Consider the following 24,212-nt stretch of genomic DNA (forward strand, 5'->3'; position numbering starts at 1 on the left):
CTTGCCGATCAGAAGGTTGGCAGTTCAAATCCCCACGACGGGGTGAGCTCCCGTTACTCGGTCCCAGCTCCTGCCAACCTAGCAGTTCGAAAGCACGTCAAAGTGCAAGTAGATAAATAGGTACCACTCTGGTGGGAAGGTAAATGGTGTTTCCGTGCACTGCTCTGGTTCACCAGAAGCTGTACGCCAGCTCCCTCGGCCAGTAAAGCAAGATGAGCGCCGCAACTCCAGAGTCATCCGCGACTGGACCAGGGGTCCCTTTACCTTTACTTTTTTAAAGTCCTCCTTAATATGTCCTGTTCCCTAATATGTCCTCTTCCATCTTACCAAGGCGTGCACTGGTCACAATATTTGGTTTGTACCTTGCTTTGGAAAATAGCATTTGATCTGAAGCGATTCTGAGGCTTTCAGATTTGGTTTAGGGTGCAGGCCTGCATCCTGATACAAGCATCATGTCTCCCACACTCACTGTTATGGATATATTTTTTTAAAGTCCCTTTGGCAGAAGTAGATGATTTTTCCCCTGTGCAGACCAATATCCACCAAATTAAGGGGTTTGTACTGGATAAACTCCCCCCCCACACACACACAAAAGAAAGGGGCAGGCAATAACTTTGCTATATTTTGGTTGAACTGAATGATATTTATAGGCATGGTAGTTCCTTCTGAGGAGATGCATCTTGTCAAATTTCAGAAGGGTAGCTGTAGTGGCTTTCTTGTAAGGACGGTTTAAGGTTTCATATCTCCTCTGTTCTTCTATTGACAACTTATGTCAAAACAATTTCCACTTCTCTCATGATTGCTAACATGCAAACAGGGCTGAAGTTTCTGTATTTGTTTTATCCAACTTTGTCCTTACAAGTGTCTAGTACTGTGCAATTTTCTCTCTCCCCCAGATTGGCACACAGTGATTGACTGGCTGCTATTCACATGCAACATGCCCTTTAGTTCTAGGTATCTTCTGCTCTGCTCAGTTCCCTATCACCTCTTTCTTTTTAATGAGTTGTGCGAATACATATTTAGTGTGCTTTTTCCCAAGCTGATGAATTTACATCATTTTCTTTTAACAGCTATATCTCCATTGTGCCACAACCTGTTTGCACTCTTTGACGAACACACAAAGCTGTGGTATGCCCCAAATCATGTCTTCCAAATAGATGACAAGACTGTACTTCGAGTACATTATCGCATGAGGTACATGTAACAAGACTTTTATTCCATTGTTACATCTTTTCAAATAACTCTGCCTTTCTGTAGAATATGGTATTTAACTCAGTTTACTTTAAAATGCCACCAGTCCTCAGACTATAGCTTTGGATATCTCTTTCCAAAAGTCTGACTTGAAAGGTTTGAAAAGGTTTTAGTCTTATTGCTTATGACACAAAATGATTTTATTGTAACTTTTATTATTTGATTGTTGCCTTGAGTTTCCAGGGGTGTTGAGAGAAGATTAGGTATAAGTTCAATGAATAGCTAAGCCATGCATAAAGTCATAATTATTTGGTTTGATGTAGTCTTACAATTAGGGTTGCCATATTTCAAACACTGACAATCTGGACAGAGCTCCCCTCCCCTTAGTTGTTGAGCTTTTTCTTTTCTTTTCCCAAAATCGCTTTTAAAAATGCTGTGCACTATATATATATAGTGTACACACACACAGAGCGAGAGATACCATATATATTATTTTTGTTGACCAGGTTCTATTTTTGTATTTGCTGAGTCCTTATTTTCCAGTCTTACATTAAAAAGGTTAAATTTTGCACATGACATCACATGGTTTCCCTAAGTCCCGTTCTTTACTTTCTCAAGGTTTTACTTTACTAACTGGCATGGGACAAACGAAAGCGAACCCTCGGTCTGGCGACATTCTCCAAAGAAATCAAGGAGTGCTTATGAGAAGAAACTAGCACAAGAAGGAACACCTCTACTTGATGCAAATTCACTAGAATATATCTTTGCACAGGTAAGTTAGAGAGTGATTTTATGTTTGGTGATATAGCTGCAGTATCCTTAAAAAAAACACCTTCAGTACAATTTTATCTTTGTTTCTTCAGGAGGGGGATGGGTCTCATGATCATGTTCATGACCTGATCGATTATTTTTAAAATGATCCATATAAAATCCAATTTAAGTTCTCCGTTCGTACACTGTCTAAAAGCAGTAGTGATTAGTGAAGTGGTGTGGGTCACTGGTGGACCTCCGGTGCTTGCCAAGGGTAGGGGCACATGGAGCTTGGCCCAGTGTTGTGCGTGGCAGAGGAGCCAATCTGATGCTTCCCACCTCCATATGCTGCACATGAAGCTCCCTGCACCTTGCCTCTCCCCTCTCCCTCTCAAGAAGTGCCAGTGACTCACTGTATTGGGAAGCAGAGGGAGCCATGTTGCTCCACCCACACCACTGGCCGCTACTGACTAAATGTTCAGCAATGGTTTTTTTTTAATAGATTCGTTTTAATTTTATATTTCTTTAGATGCACATCTGCAGAGAAGCTACCTATAGATAATGCGATATAAGTAAATTATGTGAACCTTTTTGCATCGTACACGTGGGCCTCTTGATCCTACATGTGTTAACTATTTATTTTTTTGTCGTGAAGAAGTGGCATTGCCCGTTTGCTGAGTCAAGCTTTAAAATGTTTCACATGAAAGGCTCAGTTTCTTCATGGGTTTCTGGTGGTTGAAATGATATAGCCATGCCTTTAGCTAAAAACAGGTTTTCCCCGCTTTCTGATTAGGGACAGAATGATTTGATAAGATGCTTTGCACCTGTTCGGGATCCTAAAAATGACCAGGAGGTTAATGAAATTGAAAATGAGTGTCTGGGGATGGCTGTGCTTGCCATCTCACACTATGCACTTAAAAAAGACCTGAAGTTGCCAGATGTTTCCAGAGACATGAGGTGAGTCGGAATTTTTATTTTTTTAAAGTTTTTATGAAGTTGAAGGCATTCATAGTACAAATGTGCCATAGCGGGTCCTGAACCTTTATTGGTGTGAACTGTAATGACTTAAGTTGTCACTGAACTAGTCTAAAGCATTTTAATGGTGCGTCTCTCAGTAGTTGATGCGATGGAATTCTTGCCTTCTGCCCTCAGAATCCCAGACACAATTCCGTACCACTCAGTTATCTCCTGTTGTTAACAAAGCAACAGTATGTGCCTGTGTTGTCTTGTTGATATTGCATGACTATAAGAGAGTAGTTTAGCCAGGGCTTTGCTGACTTGGAAATCTTCAGCCTGGTCTCAACTGTACCAATCAAGTAGCACATTTCTGCAGTTACCAGAAGCATTACCTTCCCTCTTTAAAAAGTAAAGGGACCCCTTACCATTAGGTCCAGTCGTCACTGACTCTGGGGTTGCAGCGCTTATCTCACATTATTGGCCAAGGAAGCCGGCGTACAGCTGGTCATGTGGCCAGCATGAATAAACCGCTTCTGGCGAACCAGAGCAGCACACGGAAACGGCGTTTACCTTCCCGTTGGATTTGCACTTTGACATGCTTTCGAACAGCATGTTGTCCAAAACACTACTTTTATTAACTAGCCATGACAAATATGGTAGCAGTTGGGGCCAGGTAAACTCTGACTTGTTCTTAAGAGCTCCTTTATATCCCTGGAAGTATGAGCCTTGGTCAAGGAAATAATAATAATAATAATAATAATAATAATAATAATAATAATAATATATTATTATTATTTATACCCCGCCCATCTGGCTGGGTTTCCCCAGCCACTCTGGGCGGCTTCCAACAGAAAAATACAATACAATAATCTATTAAACATTAAAAGCCTCCCTAAACAGGGCTGCCTTCAGATGTCTTCTAAAATAAAGGTGTTCAGTGGCTGTTCCATCTGGACATGTGATTCAGGAAGGTCGTCTGTCTCTTGCTCGGCACATTTTGTGCAGAATGTGGTGGTTGACCAAGCTATATGGTTCTTAATTGCATTTGTATTGCTACTGATCTTTATTGCTAAGAGCCATAGACATCACAATTCAATACATAAAGAAATAGAAACAAATTGAATATACTTCATCAGACAAAACACATATTCCATCCAGTCTGCAGTAAACATGCAGACCTGAGCAATAAACTGCAATACAATATAATAAATAAAAGAAGCGATACAAATATAACTAAAAACAATATGAATATTCAGTGCAGTGGTTGTCTCTGTCTCCCATCTTCAACCACAAATCCACACACACAGGCTGCAGACCTCCTGAATAAATCTTCTCAAAAACTGATGGCCTTCAGGTCACAATTTGGGAATGCCTACTATAGATCAAGGTTTCCCAACCAGCCTGTTTTTGGACTACAATTCCCATCATCCCTGACCACTAGGGCCCTGCAATTTAGGTATGATGGGAGTTGTAGTCCAAAAACAGCTGGAGTCCCAGGTTTCAGAAACAATGCCTTCTGTCAGTGGTGGACACAGCAATGGATATCAACCCTCTATTTCAAGGAGAGGTTTTTGAGCCGAAAGGGGGATAAATTGAACCACATATCTTTAAATACATTGCACTCATAAACAACAAATATGCTTTTATGTGTTTACGTATATCTATTCAGATTTTTTATCTGATTTTTTAAAGGGTTTTTTGTTTCTCTATACCTTGTTTTTCATGAAATATCCCCTTGGGCAGTTTAGAATAAATGAAACATTGACAGAAACAATGAATATGCATCTCTTCCCCACCCCTTCCCAGCTATAAACGGTATATTCCCGAAAGCCTGAGCAAGACCATAAGGCAGAGGAACTTCTTAACCAGAACACGGATAAACAATGTCTTCAAGGATTTCCTTAAAGAATTTAACAAGAAGACCATTTGCGACAGCAGCGTTTCTCCGCATGATCTGAAGGTGAAATACTTGGCAACATTGGAAACGTTAACGCAACATTTTGGTGCAGAAATACTCGAGACTGCCTCGTTGTTGATTTCATCAGAGAATGAGAAGATCTTTGACACGGGTTACTCTGAGACCATACCATGTTATCAAGTGATGGTAACAGGCAATAATGGAATCCAGTGGCGGCTGAAACCAAGTGTAAGTATCATAAGGAGCATAAGGGCCAGTTCCATTGACTAGCTAAAAGTCCTTGCGTTGGAGGAATTGTTTCGTTGCATTTCACCTATTTATTTAAATAACATCTGTACAGCATTGTTAATTTAAGAAACGGCTATAATCAGGAATCTCATAGGTAAACCACCCAGCCTCCGAGGTCATGAAAGTTGCTGCCAGTTGGTAGCTATGGCTTACATGCGTTTACTTATTTATAAACACACTTTGTACTGGTAAAAGTGTCGTCTTAAATAAGGTTTCATTAGAACAAGACTGTACAACAGAAGGAAGTTCAAGCAGTGGACAGAGATCTTTTCAGTTATAGGACTTTTGAACTCTTTGTTTGATGGGTGTGAGATGATGAAAGAATGAATGAAGGAGCAGGTGTTTGCATTTCAAACCTGCTCATATCATGGTTCAACACTAATGGGAAGTCTTGCACTTCTAAAGTCTCACTTGGGGCTCATTCCACTTGCCACACCATTTTCTCCTGGGGAAACCCGGTGTTTACTGTTGAATTGGAACAAATGGATGATGTTTGTTCAGATTCAGTGGTAAAAAGTGGGTTTTCCTTGGGACAAATGAAAAACTGCTTGGACCCATGCTTTCTAGCCACGGGACAAGCAGAAATGTGAACAAGCCCTGTAATTCAATTATAATTGAAGAAATATAAATTTGCCTTTTTGTAGGCCAACACAATTGCCTACAATTAATTTGATTTCACTTTTATCATTCAGTGTTCTTTTCTGTGCAAGCACACGGCACAACACACAGTTCCAGAACTGTTCAGGTTCAGGGTTCTTATATCTTTCTGCCCCTAATCCACATGTGTTTATGTCACACAGGTTACACAGAGCGAGAGAGAGAAACACAAAACAAAGAGGAAAAGATCAGATGGCAAAGCCAGGAAAAACGAAGAAAAAAGTAAGAGAGAAGAATGGAATAGTTTTTGTTACTTTCCCGAAATTACTCACCTTGTGATCAAAGAATCCATGGTCTGCATTTACAAGCAAGATAACAAAAGGATGGTAAGAGCTCTAGATCCCATTACACATGTTCATACACTTTTAAATTATGTGCAAATGATAACAAAATTACCATTCCCTAATTCAATGCCCTTTGGTTGAAAATCAGTAGTTGCACTACGGAGGTTATTCTATCAGTGCAAATTATTAACAAGAAAAGTTTAGCATGTGACAAGGCTCATCTTACCCTTTTTGCAGTAGCCTGCTGAACCTTATTTGAAATTGGAACTTTGTCCCATTTACACTGTCATCAAAGGACTGGAAAATACACGAGACTCATCGTGTGTGTGTGTGTGTGTGTGTGTGTGATATCATCCAAACCACTTTAGCGAGATGTTGCAAATGTACTGACGGAAACCCAACTGTGTATTGTTAATTAAGGCAGCAATCTATCCTATGCGAATTGTTTGATTGTGCATACAAGATCTGCTATTTCCACCCCTACTGAACCAATACTGGGAAGCTGTGTCTGAGGTTCAGTAGATCTGAATCCAGAGAAGGCTGAACATTTTTGTAGGAAAATGCCAAGATCTAGAGGAGGTGTTTCCTTTTTAATGGGTCTTCAGTTTATTCTGCTCAGAGCAGGTGCTATGGATTTAAGCTGAAGATCCTTAAAAAAAAATAAATATCTTAGTTCCTCTCAAGTCCACTGTGTATGATAGATACACATTTTACAAACTTCAAAATCCTAAGCAAACAAATGGATTCCTAAATGTTGATTACTGTTGTTTCTTAATTGAAGGGGAATAATTCTTCATGAAATTACTTTTCTGCTCTAGGAATTCAAGCTGTCTTCGTGCGAGGAAGCTTTGTCATTTGCCGCTTTGATAGATGGGTATTTCAGGCTTACTGCAGATGCCCATCATTATCTCTGCACTGACGTCGCACCACCCTTGATAAAACACAACATTAAAAATGGCTGCCATGGTCCAATATGGTTAGTTGATATCCTTCAAATACTATAGCTTGCAAAGTTTTGTTCACATAAGCAACATGCATGTTATTTCTCGCCAATGCTACTTTGGACTCTGCAGAATAATTAAAACCAAAGTGAACGGTTACATTAAAGTGAAGGAACTGATAACAGCTTCAGCTGCTGAAGTTGTTCTTAAGGTATTCCCTTCCCACATTCAGTGCCACTGGTTAACTTAATAATATTATGAACATCTAGAGAAGATACCTCCATATGGTGGTACTTGTGAATAAGCACAATGTGTTTAATCAGGATTTTGCAACTGTTCGCAACTTGTGGGAACTGTATCTAAATAAAAGATAGTAGTAGTAGATTGTCTCTTTCTCTTTTTGAAACAACTTACCTCTTGGATACTTTGTTCAGTAATCTTAAAAAAAGGTTTAAAAAAACAACAACAAATGTTAAGAAATATGAGTCACAGTCCAAAATTTGAAACTGCTCTTAAACTGCTATTTACAGAATCTCCAAACTTTTAAGGTCATGAAAACTGAACTTGATATTCTGAATTTCTCACTCTTATTTTTATTTGGAATTCCCGATGGCCCCTACCTGAAATGTCTATGCTGTGGTTACCCCATATTTAAAAAAATTGGCTCAGTTTTGCTACATGACAGAGTTGCTTTCAAGAGGCTTTTGAGTATAACTGCTCATTTCTGAACATTTCCAGCACAGACTATGCTATCAACAAGCTGAAGCAAGAAGGAAATGAGGAGGGGATGTATGTCCTGAGGTGGAGCTGTACAGATTTCCATAATATCCTCCTGACTGTTATATGTAGTGAATATTCACAGGTACGATAAGAGTTATCATTTATATGCCCAATAGCTTTATCCTTAAAGACTGTATTTTGATCTATAAAAAATAATTTCTGGATTTAGGACTGAGAAAAGTCTTGCCTTTGCTAGTTTCATATGCTCATAAGACTCCAGCACAAGCGTGACATTTTGTTCCTACTTATTTCTGAGAGAGCCTGCAAGCTGAAACTAGCTGAGTCTATTTCTGCAAGTGACAAATATAAAGAAACTTCCTACAATGTACCTTTCTGCTATCTGGAAGGTAAACTAGAGACAGGGAGTGGTTGATAAAATAATAATCTAGGTGTGGCGGGTCCTTCTCATCTGTAGTATTTCTACTACCAGTTAGATAAGATAATCTTTATTGTCATTGTCCTCTTGCGGGAACAACGATGCGGTAACTCGGTTACCACATCCACTCAGATAAAGCATTCCACATAATCCAAAATTACTACAAAACCCTAATTAAAACAGTGCAATACGATACAATATAACAAGTAAAATAAGATGACTTCAAAGTCCAGACTTTCCATTTAAGGCCAAAATCGCTCTAGAGAAGAAACTGTTCCTGAGACGGCTCGTTCTTAGAGTGTGATCTATGTGTAGCTAAAGTATTAATCTGAAATCTGTCATTGTACCTCTCTGATTGAAATGGCATTGTTAACTGATTAGCTTATATTGGATGACAAAGCTATTGTTGACATTGTTCCAGATTCTGGCTGAGAAAATACATGTGATGTTTCCTCTCATTATCATACATGTGATGAATCATCCAAGACTCCTTCGTTGTGTCACAAGATAGGATGAAAATGCTTCATCAAATGCTTGATAAACAAACCTCTAGTATGATTTCACTGCATTTACTGGAATCTCCTCAGGAATACATTTAGACCTAATTATTATTTACATGTTACTTGGGTTAACTTGATGATAATTTATTCTATCTCCATTCCTTCCTCACAGCAAATGCTGAACCCTGCAAAGCAGTACAAGAACTTCCAGATTGAAATGACCAAAGATGGATGTCGTTTACATGGATCTGATAGGTTATTTCTATCTCTGAAGGAGTTGATGGACCATTTAAAAGGACAGATGCTTAGGACAGACAATATAGTCTTCACACTAAAGAAGTGTTGTCAGCCAAAGCCAAGAGGTAGAGTCCTTAAGGTGGTCTTTCTGTAAAGCTATTTACAGAAGTATACTTCTCACAGAAAATCTTTTAACTTCAACTTGTGTTTCTCATAGAAAAAGTCCGTATCTCATCTAAGCTTTCTGTGTTTTAAGAGTATGTTCAGCATATATTTTTACCTACTACAGTAATGCCCCAGTGCTGGCTAATTGCCACTGTTCTGGAAACATCGCATGAAGTGGAAAATCTATTTGAAGTCTCTTAGTGAATGGTTTTTTGTATTTCCAGAAATCTCCAATTTGCTGGTGGCGACAAAGAAATCCCTAGAATGGCAGCCAATCTGCCCGTTGGGGCAGCTGAGCTTCCACCGAATCCTTAAAGAAGAAATAATACAAGTAAGCGATCATGACATTTAAACATTTTATGCTTTCTTGTTACTCGTTGATAAATCTTAATACCAGTGTCTAAGAAAATGGAGGAAAACACTGATCACCTTATCCCAACCTCTGTTGAAATCAGTTGTAAATGTTCAGATAACAATGCACCTTCATGTTTCTGTGGTAACAAAAAGGTTAATCTCTGCCTTCTTAAAATCCTGCAAGTTATTGTATGCACTGCTATTAATCTGTTGCAAAAAGGATGTTCTAATCTATTTTTGGAGAGTGAGCTGTTATTAGGTGAAAGGTTACTCAGATCAGTTTGTTGTATAGAGGAAGACTTCCTTAATAAGAAATGCATACCACACATGATTCTGTAAAGCATGGGTATATATAGAGTAACTTTACTACAATTTGCAGACCAATCTTGTGACTCCAGAATTCATCTGAGTACAAATGACTATTATCAAAGCTGTCCCATCAAACTGACTTGCTGTCTGAAGAAAAGATAGCAACCCAACTGGAATTACTTTTTAGGATTTCAAAATAATTGCATTCATATCTTGTTAGTTTTAAAAAGAAGCCATTAGGCGAAATTCTAATTATATCCAATTCACATTGGACTCATTTGATATCAATGCAGAAGACTGATCTCTAGCATCTTATCTATCAAATGAGTATAGTACAATTAATATACCTCTTGATAATGAAAACCCAAAGTGATGTGATGGTCCTTGCTATACTAAAGCCAATGGATAAGTATGGCACAATTTCTAACTGTTGGATTTAAACTATACTTTAGGGTGAACACCTTGGAAGAGGAACAAGAACACAGATTTACTCTGGGGTCCTTAGGTATAAGGAAGATGAGGGCTATCAGTCTGAAAAAGCGATGAAGGTTCTCCTGAAAGTCTTGGACCCCAGTCACAGGCACTTTTCTCTGGTATGTTTCACTTTATGAAATGGCTGGTGTCACTGCTGCTAAGTTTTTATAGGCAGTCTGGAATGCAAGACAATAAATATACAGTGGTCCATCGACTTACAAACTTAATCCGTTCCGAATGCACAGTTCGTAAGTTGAAACGCAGCTTCCAATAGGAAAATTTTTTTGGAAAAATTTGTAAGTTGAGGAAACCACATTTAAAGCTGCCAACGGTTTCCGTCCGGATGTAGAAAAATTCGTAAGGGTGCAGCCATTTGTCCCGTCCGTAAGTCGAAACCTACGGATGTCGAGTCATTTGTAAGTCGAGGGACCACTGTAAACGATTGTCAACCCCATTTGAAATTACGGTTTATAACCTGGACGGGAGTTCATACAAATGTTTCTGAGGCTACATCAATGCATATTTCCACTTGGGAAGAGATAAAATACCGATTTATTAAAGGTATTCATTGAACCGAAACTAGTCTCTTCGTATGTGAAAGATCTGCCTCATGTTCCCAGTTAGTAATTGACATATTTTATCAGGAAATCAATCTTTCTTGCCTAGAGGGGAAGATGTGTGTTGCATAGGGGTTTCTCATTTCCTGCGTGTCATTATAGGGTAGAAACAGGTGCTGCATCTTAAGATACTGCTCCTATAATGGTGCAGACCAGCAAGTGCTTCTTGGACGGCACATCACTGGAGCTTTAGAAATGCAGCAGACTGCTTCCCTTTATAAGTCATTAGAAACTGGCAAACCTATGTTTCTGTCTGACACGTTGCAGCCACATGAATCACTCCAGGATCTTTCTGTGGCTGCAGAACATTACATAAAGCCTGTTACCTGGGCTATTGTAATTGGTGAGGGGAATTTTGCTCATGGATAATAACAAATTCAAGCAGTAGTTTAAACATATGCGCATCACTGAACTTGGTTATTGTTTAGACACTGGCTGTCTCTAGACTTTTACTGTTGCTTCTTCCTTTCATAGTTTTGTTGATCTAAAATCTCTGCATTGTCACCCTGTGTGTGTGTGATAGGCCTTTTTTGAGACTGCAAGCATGATGAGGCAGATCTCCCACAAACACATCGTCCTCCTTCATGGAGTTTGTGTCCGTGATGTGGAAAGTAAGTGAAATCTTTTGAGTACTGCTTTTCAAAATGAAGTGGTAGTTGAATTCCTCATCTTAAAATTACATCTCCATCTCTCTCTCTCTCTCAATTTAAATTTAAAAAAATCATTCTGGTGATGCATATGCTTCTAAATTAAACCTGCCTGAAATATGCCTTTCTTGCAATTTCCCCCTCAATTAAAAATGCATTAAAGAGATTGAAGTATCTGTGCTCTTCCTACACCACTACTTTGTTTTTCCTGTGTTTGTTGCAGACATTATGGTAGAAGAGTTTGTTGAATTTGGACCTCTGGATCTCTTCATGCACCGCAAGAGCGATCTGCTCACTACTCCTTGGAAATTCAAAGTAGCAAAGCAATTGGCAAGTGCATTGAGCTACCTGGTAAGTCCCAGATGTTATCTACTGATAGCATTTTTCTTTAAGTCTTCCATATCACAAAATGCAATTTGCATTGGCTATGCTTTCTGATAAGCCTGTTATGCACACATAGGCTCAATCAGTCTTGAAGTGATTGGAAAGGTGGGGCAGGGGGAAGCTTGCCTTCTGTGAATGAACTTCAGTAGTGTTTCGTGAACTGTTGTTCTAAGCACGTTTTTCAGATTATTCAAAAACATTTTCAGTGCATTTGGATGCCATCGTCTTAACATGCCAATTTTATGACATTCTCTTATAAATGCAGGAGGATAAAGATCTAGTTCACGGAAATGTTTGCACAAAAAATATACTCTTGGCAAGGGAAGGAATTGACAATGAATATGGACCTTTCATAAAACTGAGTGACCCAGGAATTCCAATAACAGTGTTGTCTAGAAAAGGTATTCTTTTAGAAAATAGTTTTCATCAGAATTGTAAAGGAAAAAAACCTTACTTGTATCATTACCTGTATCATGCATCTGTATTTGTGTATCAGTGTGTATGTCTAGGGTATGTTGGCACTAATTTTCCAAAGAGATGCACTGAGAATAGCTGGCATTGTCCATATCTCAACTAAAGCATCCATGACAGATGGCCATCCAACCTCTGCTTAAAAACCTCCAGGGAAGCAGAGTCCTCCACCTCCAAAGGGAGTCGGTCCATCCACAGTTGAATTGCCCTTAATATTAGAATTGGGTTAATATTAGAAGGACTAATTTTTCCACAGCATGGTACTGAATGCTATAACTTAATTGCACACTGGTTGCATTTACATGCTCATATCTATGTTTCGACTCTCTGCTTGCAGTACTTTGTTCCTCCTTTTGTGTGAGCAAACAGACAAGCCAGTTAACTATAATTTTTCATTTTGTTCAGTGCTATTGAACAATAGAAACTAGGATTCTGAAGCAATTGACTAGCCCATGATATGAAGCCAGCTTTGAAGTTGTTTGTGTTTTTAAAAAGTGTTGGAATAACTCTTATGTGCAGCCCTGAAATTTGGCATACATGGGTCCAAGGGGCCAAAATGACTGGGGGGGGGATGAAGAAAATGTGATATTTATACACCCTTCCTGCAATATAGGGCACTCAAAGGATACCTCAAAATGGGCAAACCGTTCACACATTAGCTTAAAAGCTGAAATTTGATGTCCGTATATAGATCAAGATCCCCTAAATACTAGAAAAGTAAAAAACAAGAAGATTTAGCAAGTTTCTCCCTAGAAACAAGTGGGCAAGAAATGAATCTTCAAGTGACTTAGGTACTTAAAGGTTGCTCGCACAGCTGAAATATGGCAGATACATAGAATTGTAGTTTGGAAGAGACCACATGGGCCATGTAGTTCAACCCTCTGCAATGCTGGGGTTCTTTTTTTGCTCAATGTGGGGTTTGAACCCACACCCATTCCATAACTGCTTCCAGATTATTTCCTTCCATGTATTTTCTCTATAGGAGTGGCTATTTCTATCAATAGTTCTGTGCTTATGTTAAAAACAAGTCTCCTTAATGTACACTCCCCCCCCAAAAAAAGTAGTTTAAAAAGGAACATGTATTTAAGCAACCAATACCACAAATCGCTTCAAAACGGTTTTCACTCCTTTTTTTGTGTGCTTCCTCCCAGAATGTGTTGAGCGCATCCCTTGGCTTGCACCAGAATGTGTAGAAGACTCAAAAAAATTAACTGTGGCTGCTGATAAATGGAGTTTTGGTACAACGCTGTGGGAGATTTGCTACAATGGAGAAGTGCCACTTAAAGACAAGACATTAGCAGAGGTAAGGCCTGGGTGGTGGCGGCAAGGCGGCGTTAAGATATCCCTTTCTTAATATATTTCGCCTTTTGTGGAAATACATTTTTAGTTCTCTTGTAGAAAGCTTGTAGCAAGTGGAGATGTCAGAGCCGAATAACCTTTTCGTAGAGTGCAAGAGTTTTACAAACAGAAGCCACGTTCTGAGTAGCCTAATTAAACCCCAGTGGGGTTCTGGTTTTGCAAAACCTCAGTCCACTGCTAAGAGCTCCCCTACAAAATGATTTTTCCTGCTGGAAGGCAGCCTCTTTTGAAACTTGGGTGGGGGTGGTGAAAGAAGGCATGTTTCCTAGCTCTATGAATAACACAGGTGTCTCCCATCCACTCTTGCAGAAGGAGAGGTTTTATGAAGGGCATTTCACACTTCCAGTCCCATCCTGCAAGGAGCTAGCTGACCTGATGAAGCAGTGCATGCACTATGACCCCAGCCAGAGACCATTCTTCAGAGCAATCATGCGAGACATCAACAAGCTAGAAGAACAAAGTAATTTATTTTGCTTATTTCCCCTCTTCATTGTCAGTTTTATTTTCTTTGCTCTGTGGGATACATTAACATCAATGAATTTGCAAACATCTTGATGGCAGTATAGAAAGCCATATATAGTCCCCCGCAGGCACAGAAGGGATTTGCTGTTCAGAAAGTAAGATAGTTACCAAGATAGCTCTATATATTAAAATCTGCAACCCGACACTGTTTTGGATTGTAGTTGCCATGGAATATTGTTTGTATTAACAGTAGTTATGGAAGCATCCAGGGTGACGTAAGAGTAGAGCTGTCAAGCTCTGCCTCACCATCGGTTCCTGTGTATTAGTGATAATTTTGCCAGTGTTAATACCCCTCCCATAGCCCTTAGTATACACTGAGAGGTTGTGTGTAGTCTTCTTGCCCACACCTTGTGCTATGATTCTGCTTGCCTTGGTGTATGGTTGGCTCTCTGCTAGGAATAAGACTACAACAGGCACCCCCAAACTGCGGCCCTCCAGATGTTTTGGCCTACAACTCCCATGATCCCTAGCTAACAGGACCAGTGGTCGGGGAAGATAGGAATTGTAGTCCAAAACATCTGGAGGGCCGAAGTTTGGGGATGCCTGGACTACAAGGTTTACTCTGCAAGCTAATCCCTGCCCTCAGATATTGTCAGCTTCCCTTTGCCAGTTTAACTCCATTTGTAAAGCAATTGTCCATCTTCTGGGAAGATTTTCACTGGGGCCAATGATTTAGAGGAAGATACACAAATGTTAGAAATCTGCAGTTTGACAGAACATTCAACAAAATATATTGGAAAATTTAAAGGGTAAAAGTATTCATTTGTACCACACTAATATTCTCATCTGTGTCAGATCCTGATATCGTCTCTGAGAAGAAGCCTAATGCGGAGATTGACCCGACCATTTTTGAGAAACGCTTCTTGAAGCGCATTCGTGACTTAGGCGAGGTATGTTTACTTCTATTGCTGCTGCTCAGTATATTTTGAAGATTTGGCACTGAGGTGCTGTACAAGGTGTTCTTATTTCCCTTTCGCACCTGTAGTCATAGTGTGCTGAAACATAGATGGCTTGTATTTTTATTGTGGTCATTCAGCATTGTGTTTCTTCTATTGTTTTCAGAGATGGGAATACTGTATTAAGTCAGCCTATTTCTCTATGCAGGGTAATGTTTATAGAGCCACTGGTGGAGGAAGAGGGGGGCGGGGGGAGTGCACCACCCCCGGCAGCACGACCCCGGTAGGGTGCCATCCTGGCTGCCCCCTGCCACGCCACCAGGATGTGTGCCACACCCCTGCCTGCTCTCTGCCCCCCTCCCCGGTGCTGGAGCATGAAGCTCCGCCACTGTATAGAGCAAGTGAAGTGTGGAATATTCCCTTCTGACAGAAGTAAATATGCATAGGGCTCCAAAAGCAGCACAGAGTGCAAAGGGCAAGGTTTCTGAGTAGAGATATGCCATAGCTCCCACCTCCCTTGGTGTAAGTTCCAGGCCCCCGTTTTACTTGTAGCGAACACTTCAGTGAGAGAAAGCACCTCACACACATTTTATAGACATTCTGTTTATTGCTTGACATCCGTGGTAGCTAAATAACACCATCTGGAAGGCCACAACTCCCATCTGCGCCATCCAACATAGTCCCAACGCCACCTGGAGGGCTACAGCTTAGCCACCCCTGCTTTTGTGTGTTCAGTAGATATGTTCTGGTATTGCAAAGAGGGACTGAAGCAGATACCCAGAAGCGCCCAGCATGGGGTGGTTTTTGGTCCATAAGAGTTAAGTGATTGTACCAAGAACCACAGATCCACTAAGCAATAAAGCCAGAAGCAGATGTCTGTAAAGGAAACCTAGCAGGGATTTGGTTCCTATTCATTTTTCTTCTGTGGAACTTCTGAATAGTGGAGGTCACCCCGTTTGTTATTGCAGTGGTGGCAAATGCAGGCTATCACTGGGTATCATTGAAACATTTTCCTAGGTGAAGTACCTGCTACGTTTTCTCTTTCTCTTTCTCTTTCTTTTGCAAAGCAAGTGTGTGGTGGCTGACCATGGTTTTTTTATTTCCTTTTTGAAATTAGGGCCATTTTGGAAAAGTTGAACTCTGCAGGTACGATCCAGAAGGTGATAATACTGGAGAACAAGTGGCAGTAAAGTCACTGAAACCGGACTGTGGTGGGAACCATATTGCTGAGCTAAAGAAAGAAATTGAAATCCTGAGGAAGCTTTATCATGAAAACATCGTAAAATACAAAGGCATCTGCACCGAAGATGGTAAGTCTTGGAAGTTCTGAAAACGTTTTCAGTTCTCCTGTTTGCTTTTAAATTATCTCTCTCTCCCCAAGACATCTTTAGGAAGAGACCAATTACTAAATTCTAGCAATACAATACACTTCTGCCTTAATCCCATTGAAAACATTGTGACATAACTAGTGATGAGCAAGCCTAATTTTCCATCTCTATCCAGGACTCTGCAACAGATTTTTGAAAAGGAAAAGATAATAAAAAATTAGGTCCTATTTCAATTATAATTCTCCCTACTGCACCTTTTCACTGTTCTCTTAAATTAAATTAAAGCAGTGGTGATTATGAGGGCTGGCACTGATGGTCACAGCATTATCCTAAGGCACCTGAATTTTCACTTTCTCGGGGTCTTGGCCTGGGCTGTTGCTACGGCAGCATTTAGGAGCTTAATTCTTTCCAGAGCTGTTGCTGTTTTGTACTTTTTAAGAAAACGGTGTTGGCACCAGGGCCATAACAAAATGAGCTTGAACTTTATTGGGAGTCTTGGACTGTCGGAACTCGAGTTTCTTAACAGTTTCAGCTCCAGAATTCAGTGCTGTGGCTAACTGTAACTAAAAGTGCTGTTTTTGATCAGTAGCTTCTGAATTGCTTCTTGGAAATAGTTATCAACTGTGTGAAAAGATTGAAGCCTCTCTGGGTATTGCATTTGTATGTATGTGGAGTGCAACACTTAGTTGCCTTGCAATGCCTGGAATAAACATTTTTTTATGCAACACTTATCCAGTGGCAGGTAGGGTGAGGGGAAGGCACATACTCTGTAGCAAGGAAAGCACCCTCTTCTTGCCTCAGAGCTGGTGAGGAAGCCATCTTGGTTGCTCATCTTCTGGCCCCTCCCCTCACAGCTTTCCCTGGAAGGGTCATAGTCACAGCGGTTGCCTGTGTGTTGGGATGGGGGAGCCGAGAGATGCAAGATCTGGAGCCCTTTACTCTGCATAGTGATAACTGTAGTGTCATGAATTCATCTACATGAAAATTTATTTTTATAAAATGCCTTTTTTTAAAATAAAAACAAACCTTTACATAACGCATTCTAAAGCTTTATACCTGGACATCCCAATCCCGTCTGTCCTTTTTTGTGCATATGGTAGAACCTAAAAGTAATTACTTCATGGTGGTATAGATACATGGTGGCTAGCACAGTCCTTCCTGCTAGCACAGGATTTCCCTCTTTTCTTTCTCCTTGCTCTGTGTAGCCCATGCTTCCTCCCCAAATCTGCTCTAGGAGCCTGGGGAAAACCCCAGAACAGATTTGGGGGCCCACACAGGAAGAATGTTAGCAGAAGCACTGTGTTGGATATCAGCCTAAGTGTTTCATGGGTTTCAAAACCTTGTTTTGTTTCTGCAACCGTTAGTTCTTACACTCAGAAAGTAATAGTAGGTCTCCCATCTTCAGAAATTGAAGGGGAAATTTAGTTCCATTGCATATATATGGAAGGCAGCTTCATGTCTGGAAACACACAGTAAATGTGTACCTAGTAGCCACAATTTTCTCTGGACATATTAATTATGCATGTTACGTGTTACATCCCCTGGTTATGGCAGCTGGGGAAATGGACAAACAGCCACTGACCTTCTTTTCCAGTCGTTGTGAATCATTCTTTTCCTTGGAATGGAAAGATATTAGGAGGGATGGAAAGGTGTTAGGAAAACACTGGATGAAATGGACCAAGGAAAATACTTAAAAGTAATACTTGACCGCCCTGAGACCCCCAGGTATAGGGCAGTATATAAATTCTAATAATATAATAATAATGTGGTCAAGGGCTTTGACTCTGAAAATTGCTTGAGATAATTTTGGCTTTCTTGATCAAAGGTGGAAATGGAATTAAGCTGATCATGGAGTTTCTTCCTTCTGGAAGCCTAAAGGAATATCTTCCGCTGAACAAGAATAAAATCGGTCTGAAACAGCAATTGAAATACGCTGTACAAATCTGCAAGGTAATGTACATATTTTAATATCTAGTTGTAGCAGTAGGTGTCTTGATGTTTAATTTTTATTCATGTGTTCAGAATTGAAATATCTGTTTAAAATCATAATGCATGAATTTGGGGGGAGGCTTGTTAGCTTTTTGGAAAAAATGATTTAACATTTCCATCCCAGTTAAGGCAAGCCCTTCAGTTACAATAAAAATGCAACAACAAACCAACTGAGCAATAAAGCTAATAAAAGCTAATGGGACAGTAGCCATAAGCAGCTTGAATAAATGCAAAAAGTATTTAGAGGTTGCTTAAAAGGCAAGTGTGTGGTCATCAAGGGGGTGGAGGGAGGAGAGTGGCAAGATACAGGTCCCCTGAATCTGACTTCGGGGTTTAAGGAGTTTTAAGGTGTGTGTGGCTGGTTCTTCATACAACCTGATACCAAACCACTCTGCTCCCAGTTTCTTACCTTTAATGTGCCCCATGTTTTATGAGGTGAACGATTTCATTCATGACAGTTGAAAATGATGTTGAAAATGGTAATACAGCCTTGTATTAAAGTGAGCTTTGTTGCTGATTTTCTCTCTGGCTAAATTATGTAACCAAGCAGCAGCAGAAAAAGAGAGGACTTTTTAGAAAAAGTAAAAAGGCCTAGGGATTATTCACACTGCCATGTGCTTTAGTTCCAAAACTCTAGCTGGTTCTTTAGGAGGTTCAGACCATGAGCACTGAAAAGCTTACCAAACAGAAGAATTAGGTGTACAAATTCTAAAGAAAATTGTTAGAGGTGCTTGAGGTAGAAGGCAATTAATTGCAAGGGAATGAAACAATACTTGAAATTTTGTGTGTCTTCAACCATCAGGGAATGGACTACTTGGGATCTCAACAGTATGTTCATCGAGACTTAGCCGCAAGGAATGTTCTAGTTGAAAATGAACAGAGAGTGAAGATTGGGGACTTCGGCCTAACCAAAGCAATTGAGACGGATAAGGAATATTACAAAGTCAATGATGAAAAAGACAGCCCTGTGTTCTGGTAAGGAAGAGAGAGATATATATATGTAGTGACAACGTAGCAAGTTTTTGCTGCAAGAGATAATATTTTTAGCTGAAACTGCACTGTGTGCCACTATGGATTATCCTCATGGCAGGTGTTCTCAATAAGTAATGGGAAGTTTTAACTTGATATTGATCACTTGACCATAAGAAAGGGTTCTTGTACAGTGGAACCTCGGTTTATGAATTTTCGGTTTATGAACGCCGCGGACCCATCTGGAACGGATTAATCCACTTTCCATTACTTTCAATGGGAAAGTTCGCTTCAGTTTATGAACGCTTCTGTTTAAGTACTCCGCGGACCGTCTGGAACAGATTAATCCACTTTCCATTACTTTCAATGGGAAAGTTCGCTTCAGTTTATGAACAGACCTCCGGGACCAATTGTGTTCATAAACCGAGGTACCACTGTATTGCATTTTCTAGTTCAAGAGCAGTCTGACAGGTACATATTATTTATTGATGCATTTTATGCTTACATTTGTGGTTAGGTATAAGAATTACTTGCAAAACTATAAAGTGGCTTGTAGTTGTCTTTGCCTGAAAACAGACATAGGCTGGATCTATATTGATCTGGAAAACACTATTTAAAAAGTTGTATAAGCTCTCAATGCAATTTTACATTGAAGATGGCTTGCTGCTCTACAGTGCCCTCTGGTGTCACATTTTTATAACACATTTATAATGTTTTAACTGACCAGTGTAGATTAGTCCTTACTTTGATATTTGTTTCTCTTTACAATCTTCTCTTACCTTTAATTATTTCAATATTTGTTTCTTTCCTGTTTGTTCAGTTGATGCATAACTTTTGTGTGAAGAATATGGAGTCATCTTAGTAGTTTCTGTTGCGACGGCAACACCACTATTTAATGATGCAAAGTGAGTTATGGCTTTTTGCCGCAGTTCTACCAAAAGTAAATGAAAGCTTTATATGGTTACAGGTATGCTCCCGAATGCTTACTGCAGAGCAAATTCTACATTGCTTCAGACGTTTGGTCTTTTGGAGTGACCCTCTATGAGCTACTGACCTATTGTGATCCTGCGTGCAGCCCAATGGCAGTAAGTAGCTGTGAAAGGAAAAGTTCTTTCCCATATGCTTTCTTCCAAAATAAGAGTAAAGTGTGTGTAAGTGCTTTAAGGGTCTTTCTCCTACTTAATCTTTAAAAGTCCCAGATTTCAGGGCAGTTAGTGTGTGCATACATGGATAACACTGCATTTAGGGGAATGTTGTTCACTGTCTGAAAACAATTCCCACCCACCCCCAAGCTCCTAAGCTTAAGTTGGGATGAAATGAAAGGATGAACATAGACCTTTTATTTGATGAAAATGATCATACTTTATATATAGCTGGTCCCATGATTTCTGTTTGAAACTAGTTATTTATGTTCACAGGAGAACCATTCAGGAGAACCATTACTACTTCTAAGTTGTTTAAGGATCTTAAGAAAGCAATTTGATATATAGCCAGTGCTTTTTTTGGGGGGGGGGAGACAAATAGGTGCCAGTACTCACCATGTTGTTACAGTAAGTGCCACACTTAAAGAGGTGCCAGTAGTGTATACCCTTAAGTACCCCCTGAAAAAAGGACTGGATATAATCATTATAAAATTGGGTTACCAGTTGGCAAATTCTTAAATTTCTCTTTGGGTGCCACTCCAAGCACAGGCTTCCTGTACTTTAAAGTAGTGCTGAACTTGACCTGGAGAAGGAAACTTTCTTCTCATTTTTGTCTCATGAGACAAAGATGTAACACACACAAACACAAAATTTTGGGAAATTTCACTTTTAGGGGTTCATCCTTTGCAAAGTTGTGAAACTGTTCCTAAGAGTTTCGGTGTCCCAATCCTTGGTTAACTAGACACAACAGGTCAACAAAGAGGGAAGGAGGGGTTCATTCAATAAACTGAAGCCTGGGTTCTGCCAGCTTCAATCTCCCCAGGTTTCTGTAATCCACATTGGTCTCTTCAGCAAAGCTGACTTGCTTGCTTTTGTTTGCATTCCATTCACCGTAACTCTCTGCCCCAGTGCCATTGCTCCATCCCCTTCTACCTATGTACAACCCACCATTGCTGGTCTTCGGAATGGCAGCTGTGCATGCATACATATCCCAACTATTCCCCCCATCGTTACCTCTCTTCACCCACCTCCATGCCAGTAGACCAAGGTTCTGCTACCTACCTTTGGGCCCTTGTCATCAAGCAGGCACCACTCCTACCCTCTCCCTTGACTCTTGCACCCAGCACAGCTGTACCCTTTTACTAATAGAGAAATGAGATTAAACGTGGGTTTTCTTAACTTACAGGAATTCCTGAATATGATTGGACCAACTCAAGGCCAGATGACAGTGACACGGCTTGTGCGGGTATTGGGAGAAGGCAAACGTTTGCCATGTCCTAAAAATTGCCCACCAGAGGTAAGGCATTAAGAATTATTATGCATCGTCTTTTGTGTTGGGCACATTCCAATCAGCTTGATGTTTATGAGCTTTCACAGGAAAAAAACCTCTTTTAATCACAGTTCTCTCACAGTTGGGATAGATGATATTTTGTTTTTAGCTTTTTTTAAAAAAAAAAACAAACTTTCAACTGCCCCTGGAAATGCCATCCTATTTTCATTCACATCTTTTATACTGTCAGTCAGGGCTATGCAGAAGCTCTCAAAGGCTGATTTTGTAGGTGCTCTCCCATTGGATCTACTGACCTATTCCCGTATTTTTTTGTTATCTACGTTGAATTTTTTTGTCAGGAAAGACAGACTGAATATAAATATAAAGACTAGCCCCTGTACATTTTTTCTTAACTGAATCATACTTGTATTTTGTAGGATTTTATTGCAGAGATTACAACAAAAGCAGCAAGTATTATGGGCACAACCTGTTTGTCTGTAGGAAGGCACCCCAGGAGCCATAGGATGCTATGTACCCCCTCTCTCTGCAGGCAGAGGAGGTTCACCGCTAGAAGCTTCCTTATGGTTGCAGATACCTCCATGGCCGGCAGTGCTCCTGCGGGTGGTAGAAAGGGCTTGTTAGGTAGGAGTGAATTGAGGCAAGCTTTGGAATGACAGGATCTAAAGCCCATAATATGGGATGGGGGGAATGCCAGTCCCTGGATCTGGCATACGTATTTGTTTTCCATCCTTTCATTAGAGTGTTGAATGTGGCGATTCTTCAGCCTGGAGTGCCTCCCTCATAATATGTGAGCTTTACTGATACCATAGTTAAAGCTTGTTGTATCATTGGCTATTTCTGCTATTGTAACCAAAACTCTTGATAATTGAGCAACTTTGTATATGTAGACACAAGCTTAAATGTCTGAATCTTATTTCTTTAATAATAGGGGCAATTTCGATGTGTAAGCCATAACCTACCCTTTTCAATTTACTAGGTTAACCAACTGATGGGGAAGTGTTGGGTTCAAGACCCAGGTGAGCGGACAACCTTTCACAATCTGATTCAAGGATTTGAAGCACTTATTAAAAAAATGTAATTCATGCATTTTATACTTGTTTTGAAAAGTGTATAAGGCCTTTTTATTACCTAGTGTAATTTTGTACTTTGGTAATGTTGTGTCTGAAAAGGGTTTTTCTGCTTGAGTAGCCAACACGTGAGTGATAAATCAGGCCCAGCAGCAGAGAACACTGCTGAGCATTTTGCCAGTGTTATATATCTGTGCCAACAGGGTCTACCTGTAGGAGGATATCTCAGCTGCTGGGCCAAGTACTTTTCAGGGTGGAAAAAAATCTTTTAAGGCTACTGCTAAGTGATATGTGCCTATACAAAATTTGACTCATGTTGTATTAGAGAGCAAAAGATGATTTCCAAGCAGTATAGTGGCTGTCATTACAGTGCAAAATGTTAATCATGGCAGATAGAATGTTCCCGACAGCATTCAAAAATGAATATTAAGGTGGTGTGCTAGATAATATTGGTTGGACTCCAACACCAGTTTTGTCCTACAGCCAAAGGGTCTTTCTTTGCCACACATCCTAAGCTACTTTTTCAACTGGCATCAACTCGCAAAAGCATTTTTTCTCCCTCTTGATATATATTTGTAGCATTGGCTTTTTAGCATATATTCATTAAAATCCAGACACCATTGGCACTTTGTCCTGGAGCATTCTGATCTAGTCCAAAATTTCTACATCACAGAAGTCAGTCCTCATATATTCCTTCTCTTTTAAAAGGAAAACTCTATAATCTTAGGGGTGCAAAAATAATGTCAGGGGAAACGCCACTGAAGCGTGACAACATTTGGTGTTTTTATTGGGTAACTGATTGCAAGTGACAATTAAGCAGAATAGTGAGTTTTGAAGACATAATTTCTCCAGTGAGGCTGAATGGTGCATGGATTTTAATGCGTACTCTGTAAATGAAGAGATAACAATATGCCAACCTGGAGTAGGGGGATGGATGTACATTATTCCTGCATTGTGCACTTGCTATAAAAGGATTCACTATGTTCTGCAACAAAGAGAGAGCCATGTACAAGTTCTGGGGCCAGAATGCATGCATTGCCTTACTCTGTGAATTTGCTTGTCTTAACAGATGGAAGACTAGTCTTTTCCTAAAGTCAGATACTGCTTTTCAGGAATTATTCAGAATTTGCAATAATGTAATGTGTATCAAATTAGAAATGCTATCAAGTAAGAACCCTCTTGCAAATACTGCCTGTTTCCCCCCCACTGTACGCACTTTGTTATTCTTTATAAAATAAATAAATAAAGATTTTATCAATATTAATGCATTGCCTTCATTCGTAGCTGAGACAACATTTCTCAAGGGGTGTTGGCTGTCTTGTCTTGACTGCACCTCCAAGGGTGAAGTC

The 24,212-nt window shown here is 39.9% G+C and overlaps 1 protein-coding gene across 3 annotated transcripts in view; it reads left to right on the forward strand.

The window, feature by feature from the left end:
- The window catches only part of JAK1 (Janus kinase 1), a 38,937-nt gene extending 14,810 nt beyond the window's left edge, over nt 1-24,127 (forward strand). For all 3 annotated transcript variants that reach the window (XM_035122781.3, XM_035122782.3, XM_088673943.1), the window contains exons 4-25: nt 1,071-1,194; nt 1,810-1,963; nt 2,735-2,898; nt 4,705-5,044; nt 5,905-6,087; nt 6,864-7,021; nt 7,725-7,848; nt 8,815-9,004; nt 9,269-9,375; nt 10,160-10,300; nt 11,322-11,409; nt 11,669-11,796; nt 12,095-12,230; nt 13,452-13,603; nt 13,969-14,119; nt 14,977-15,071; nt 16,195-16,387; nt 18,231-18,355; nt 19,197-19,369; nt 20,331-20,448; nt 21,692-21,802; nt 22,773-24,127. In XM_035122781.3, coding sequence (XP_034978672.3) covers nt 1,071-1,194; nt 1,810-1,963; nt 2,735-2,898; nt 4,705-5,044; nt 5,905-6,087; nt 6,864-7,021; nt 7,725-7,848; nt 8,815-9,004; nt 9,269-9,375; nt 10,160-10,300; nt 11,322-11,409; nt 11,669-11,796; nt 12,095-12,230; nt 13,452-13,603; nt 13,969-14,119; nt 14,977-15,071; nt 16,195-16,387; nt 18,231-18,355; nt 19,197-19,369; nt 20,331-20,448; nt 21,692-21,802; nt 22,773-22,874 — 3,257 coding nt within the window. In that variant the 3' untranslated portion in view covers nt 22,875-24,127. The remainder of the gene's footprint in view (nt 1-1,070; nt 1,195-1,809; nt 1,964-2,734; nt 2,899-4,704; nt 5,045-5,904; nt 6,088-6,863; nt 7,022-7,724; nt 7,849-8,814; nt 9,005-9,268; nt 9,376-10,159; nt 10,301-11,321; nt 11,410-11,668; nt 11,797-12,094; nt 12,231-13,451; nt 13,604-13,968; nt 14,120-14,976; nt 15,072-16,194; nt 16,388-18,230; nt 18,356-19,196; nt 19,370-20,330; nt 20,449-21,691; nt 21,803-22,772) is intronic.
- The last annotated feature ends 85 nt before the right edge of the window (nt 24,128-24,212 follow it).

Source organism: Zootoca vivipara, chromosome 7 (assembly GCF_965207765.1).
Source record: "Zootoca vivipara chromosome 7, rZooViv2.hap1.1, whole genome shotgun sequence".
Lineage (NCBI taxonomy): Eukaryota > Metazoa > Chordata > Lepidosauria > Squamata > Lacertidae > Zootoca > Zootoca vivipara.